Source organism: Rhinoderma darwinii, chromosome 9, assembly GCF_050947455.1.
Source record: "Rhinoderma darwinii isolate aRhiDar2 chromosome 9, aRhiDar2.hap1, whole genome shotgun sequence".
Classification (NCBI taxonomy): Eukaryota; Metazoa; Chordata; class Amphibia; order Anura; family Rhinodermatidae; genus Rhinoderma; species Rhinoderma darwinii.
Genome location: NC_134695.1, coordinates 71,125,675 through 71,131,674, shown reverse-complemented (window position 1 = coordinate 71,131,674; position 6,000 = coordinate 71,125,675). Strand labels below are relative to the sequence as shown.

At 47.9% G+C, this 6,000-nt stretch overlaps 1 protein-coding gene across 5 annotated transcripts in view; it reads left to right on the top strand.

The window, feature by feature from the left end:
* Nucleotides 1-1,820: 1,820 nt before the first annotated feature.
* Nucleotides 1,821-6,000, top strand: part of ANO5 (anoctamin 5) — an 80,316-nt gene continuing 76,136 nt past the window's right edge. For all 5 annotated transcript variants that reach the window (XM_075838108.1, XM_075838106.1, XM_075838107.1 and 2 more), the window contains exon 1: nt 1,821-2,064. In XM_075838108.1, coding sequence (XP_075694223.1) covers nt 2,004-2,064 — 61 coding nt within the window. In that variant the 5' untranslated portion in view covers nt 1,821-2,003. The remainder of the gene's footprint in view (nt 2,065-6,000) is intronic.

Sequence of the window (6,000 nt, the reverse complement as noted above, 5' to 3'; positions counted from 1 at the left end):
CCCCAGACCCCCATTTTACAAGGTGGCCGGGGCTGCGGCACTGAGGTGGCGAATGAATGGAGTGCGGTCCGGACTCTCACCATTAGGCCGAATTTAGATGACCGTAGAGTACGTCCGTGTGAAGCGTCCGTTGAAAAATAGAACGTGTCCTATTTTCTTCAGTTTTCATGGTCCCTCAATTGACTGGAGTGTTTGGGGATCCGTGAAAACGGGAGCGGCACGGAGGCAACGCGGATGTGACAAACGGACGTTTGTCACGTCCAAGTATGCACTCAATGCTCGGCTGTTCGCGGCGCTTTAAGACTTGGATGGAGAGCGCTGCGCACATTTATATTCCTACTGGGTGCGGCATGGCGGTCAGGGGACCCCAACTCTCATAATAGGTGGGTATATTATAAATGTCTAATATGGGGAAACCCATTTATGGAGTCAGGGGAGACAGCGCGGCTGTAATGGCAGCCATATTGCTTGTCACCCGACGTTCTCAGAAGTCTTATATGGCTGGGAACCAGATTATTGCCATTTCGTAAAGGGATTTCTGGTTTATACGACCCCTTTTAAAGAACGACGAGCTCGGGGGCCAAGGAGGCATGAGGGACGCCAAGCGTCTGTCCTAGCCATGATTAAGGGGAAATGGCTGCGGCCACATGGTTTGTGGCGCAGGCATGTTTGGGGTGGGCTGGGTAGGTAGCCCACCTGAGGTGAAAATGGGGCCGTTTTGGCGGGAAAACCCAGATGAACGAATGGTCAGTCAGGTAAAGTGGGCAGGGGTTTAGGGGGAGATAAGGGATGGCCAGGTAAGGGGCAAACCATGCGGCCGCAGCCATTTCCCCTTAATGATGGCTAGGACACACGCTTGGCGTCCCTTGTGCCTCCGTGCCCGGACTTGGCCCCGATCTGCGGGTCGAGTGTAGCGGAGAGCGCTGTCCGTGAGCTCCTCTCTATATGAAGATATCCGGAAGATCTAGATAAAAAATTGCTGCATCTCCTAGAACTGTAGGACTCTGTATACACTGCGTTTAATGGGTTCCGTTTCACGTATACGCCGGGTAAATCCCCTGACGTATCTGTTACACAGGCTGTGACCGAACAGCGGCATGCGGCGCGGCCTCCGTTTAATGTGTACGCCATGAACAGCTATTGAGAAGCCCATCGCGTATGTAATAAGCGGAGGCCGTGACGGATGCCGTACATTCAATCCATATACGTTTTTTTTACTGGATGTCTTTGGTTAGAATAGCGGAGTCCACTAAGCTATTCCGTCCAGCGGTAAAACGTTATACCCGACGTTCTTTTGACGCTATAATGGGAGCCGGTGGGTGCGTGTGATGTAAATGCCGGAAATTTTCCCGATGCATATGTCAAACATACAGGGAAACCGCCGTGAAAGGGGCCTAAGACTCTGTTCACACCACGTTCATAGGCCCACATTTATTATGCTGTTTACATCCGGTTTTGCGACTTTTCTCATCACTAATAAATTTAAAAAGTAATAAGAAAAATGGTCGTCGGCCTGAAATGATGGAGAACACGTGCTGAAATCCGCATCAAATCCTGATCGTGTGAATGAGAGCGGAAATCTGACGGTTGCTATGGGTAACGGCTCCATTCTGCGGCCTGGGTTATTGTCTCCCAGAGGTGACGTCAGAGCTGCACATGGCGGTATTATTGATGGCTGTGCTAATACTACAACTCCCAGCAAGCAGATGAGGGTAGTAGTATCAGGTAGCACGGCGCCCGCAGTATACACGGGGAAGGAGGGGGGTCTTGAAGGTGGAGCCGGGGGAGGAGCCGAAGGAGGAGGGGCGGAGCCGGGGAGGAGGAGGCGTTCTCGGAGGAGGAGGAGGCGGAGGAAGCGTTCTCGGAGGTGCCGGCTGCGGGGAGGCGGCCGCCGTGTCAGTCTCGGTTATATCCGCTGCTCGGTGTCGGTGTGTCCCGCGTTGCTGGCAGCTCCCGGCCTCTCCGTTCTCTTGTCCCGGGAATAACAGGGATAACCGGGAACCATGAGCCGCTCCGGGAGGAAAGAAGAGGAGACCCTCATAGAGATGTCCGGGGCCGCGGACGGTGAGTGTGCAGGCAGGACGGGGGGGATCGGGTGACTCCGGGTCTGGGGTGACTCATGTCTGGAATGTCTCAGCTCTGGGATAACCCGCGTGTCTCCATGCAAGGACTGGAGAGCATATCCTACATTATATACATCATATCCTACATTATATACATCATTCTATACATCATATCCTCCTATATATCATCTACACCACATATAATACATACAAGGACTGGAGCCCGTACACTACATTATATACATCATTCTATACATCATATACACCACATATACATACAAGGACTGGAGATCATATACTACATTATATACATCATATCCTCCTATATATCATATCATCCTACATATCATATAGACCACATATAATACATACAAGGACGAGCCCGTACACTACATTATATACATCATCCCATGATCTTATATATTATATCCTCCTATATATAATCTCCATCACATATAATACATACAAGGACTGGAGCCCGTACACTACATTATATACATCATATCATATCCTATATATCATATATATAATCTACGCCACATATAACACATACAAGGACTTGAGCCCGCGTGTCCGCACATCCTCTCCTATATATATATATATATATATATATATATATATAGATCTCATCTACACAGAATATAATACATACATTAGAGATTATATCCGAATATATACACACATTATATCATCCAGTATATAGTCCATATACATTACATAATCTATACAGCATATACATATAGTGGAGTGCTGCCTCTTTCTCCTTACATTTATATACATGTAGTACTTACATCATATCATCCAGTATATAATCCATACATCAGCTACATATATATATCTCATCATATCCTCCATATACTCAGCATATAACCTATACATATAATACATCAGTACTTCTTCCGTGTACACCGGCCTCCTATACATGGGATGGAAATGCCGTAGATTTGCAGACGGTAAATCCGCGGTGAAATCTGGTACCAGCCACCTACGTCCGTATTCATTGGCGCTGCAGAGCATTCTCGTGTGCGGAGATCAGAACCAGGAGGAGGCGCCGCGATGAGCTGCTCATGTCCGGGGCGCTCTCCATTATATTCTATAGGAAACATGGAAACCGCCAAGTGTCCGCTCCTGATCCGAACCGGACGCTCTGTTCTTGTGATCTGCGCGGTCCGGGCCTTGTTATTAGTGGAAAAACCCTGTAACCTTTCCTGTCTGTGCTGTGAACAGTCACTTGTATATTAGGCGATACTTCTAGACCTACTGGTCCCCTGTGTTTACTAGACCCTATAGACTAGTGTCCGTAATGTCCTCGTGTCGTGTGGGGGTGAGGTCATGGCTCACATTGCACAACTTAAACCAGCGCCACATCTTGTGTCATCAATTTCAATAATGTTTCCTGCGACTTGACTTTTCCTGTGATGTCACCTTCACAGCTGCTGATGTCACGGAGCAGGGGCGGGGTCATTCCTATGGGGTGCCGGGTCAGTGGCATCCTGGTCTTCTGCCATCCGCGTCACACAACTTTTCCCTACTGTTACGGTCCAATAGACTTCATTCTCTTCCTTTGGGGCACCAGTGTCACGTCTTGCGCCAAAATTGCATCAATTATTGAAACCATTGCAGAGCTTGTATTTCCGCGGCGCTGCGGTAGAGCGGTCGCCGGGTCTGAGGCTGTAATGTCTGAGGCAGGAGTCCCGCTGTGCGCGTTTCTATACATGGCCGCTCGGACATAACTGTCCTGGGGCTCTCAAGGTTACGAATTAACGGAGTTCTCCAAAAAAAATAAACCCGTACACTGCAAAATATGGCGTTTAAAAAATGTACTATTTTTATTTGCGCAGAATTGTACTCTGTGCCGTAGTCCTGGGAGAAAGTGAGAGTTACAGTCACTCAGCGTCTGAGTCACCGGCAGGTAAATGTACCTCGCAGCGGTGAAAAGTGTCACCTGTCAGGATTACGTAACATCCCAGCGGTGCGGAGCTCGCAGCACCTGCAACCGGACTTGTTACCTGCAGATCCTTCATAGGATGTCATTAATAATGACTGCGACTTCTTATCTGTTTATAATGAGCGTGACCCTCCGTCGTTGTACCCCCCCTCCCCCCCCCCCCCCCCCCAAAAAAAAACCTCCAAATTCCCACTTGGGCTGTGTTCACATATCGCGATTTGTTGCAGATTTTTAGGCAAAGTGGTTTAAAAAAAGAATGAGAAATATAAAGGAATAACTCGTGTGTCTTCTTCCTCCTGGATCCACTTCCGACTTTGGCTCAAAGATCTGCATTAAAATCTGCAACAAATTGTGATGTGTGAACAGAGCCTAAGGCCTCATGTACCCAGCCCTGGCTGTGCACGACCGTGTTGTCATCTTTCCATAAATATATACGGATCCGTAAAAAAGGGAGGCTGCAAACGTCACCAACAACATGTACCAGTAACTCTTCCGTGAATATGGACTGTTTACGGATGCGGTCAATATTTACGGAAGCGCCCATAGGCTTCTATGGGAGAGTCCGTGCCGTAATTACTGACAAGAATAGGACGGCGTCTATCATTTTCAGCACGGACGCCAATCAGTAAAAATACCGAAAGTGTTCGTGGCCGATAGAAATGAATGGGTCTGTAATTACGGATGAAATATACGGTCATGCGCCTTAGTCTTCGCGTCGTCTTCCTTCATGTTGGAAAGATTCCTATTCAGACGTTTCTTCGTTATATTGTCTCTGGGAAAGCTGAGCTCCTATAGTGGTTGTTACCCAACTTTCCTAATATCCTGAATGGCAAATCTGTCTAATATGACGTGGCAAGTTCTTGGGTGTTCTGGCCCCTGTGGGCGCGGTAAAGCCGTCCTATTGGCTGTCACCCGGCTTTCCCAGAATCGTTGCGGACGGCTGGAGAGTTTCTATGTAAGGACTTTCTGATCTGTCCACGTTTTCTCGCTCGTGGACGGGCCGCGGCTGGAGACGTGAGATTTCTAGTCTGAGTTTCGGAGGTTTGGGGAACCTTTTATTCTTGGGAGAAACGTTGCTGTGACTTTCCTCATGTGACTCTCATTGTGTCCTGTAGAAGCCTCAGTCTTGGATCCTGTTATTTAAAATTAGATATTTTGTATCACTTCTACTTAAAGGGGCAGTACACTACTACGTATAACCCCGTTCTAGCGGTCTGATCACCGGGACCCTCCTGAGTTATGACTTCTAGACTGGGGTACTTCCCTCTATTACCTAAATGATTTACCTATATTGACCCTTTAATTGTCGTCACTTGAAAGACTCTTAAAGGAGTTCTCCACTTTGTTCAATCCCAACTTGTTAGAAGGGTAACTCCACAATAAGATGATCACAAAGTGTTCTGACGGGACCCCCAGCGATCAGCTGTAAATGGTGGGAGAACCTGGCAGGAGGTTTTAAGTTTCCCTGCAGCGCCCCCACAGGAGAAATGAGGTATTACAGTGTATCCATTCATATCAATGTGTTGTCTGTGTAATACAGGACAGGCCCTCCAGAGACGCTCTATGTAACCCCTCCCCACTTTGCCCAAGAGATGAGGGTCCTGAACAGAGGACACCCCCCCCCCCCCACATTATCTCAGAAGTCACTAATAGGTTGTATGGAACTGTTTTTCTTTTTTTATTGGACAATCCCTTTAAGATGAACCTCCCAAAGGGTCAGTTTGGAGTTACTGACTGGTGCGGCTTGGCTTAATGTGGATTGATTCAGGTAAGTGTTCACTATGTCAGCACTCCTTGGCAGGAGGCACATGGGTCAAGAGGTGTTATCATAGGGACGCAAATTGAATTACGCTAGACAGCCTTTTCGGAGAATGCGTCAATCTTTTTTTTATAGTCCTTTGGAAGTTCTGCTCTTGTGATGGGTAAACTCGCAATGTCGGTCTATTTGACGTCTACTGCAGACCGGTCCGAGGGGAAAGGTCATCCACA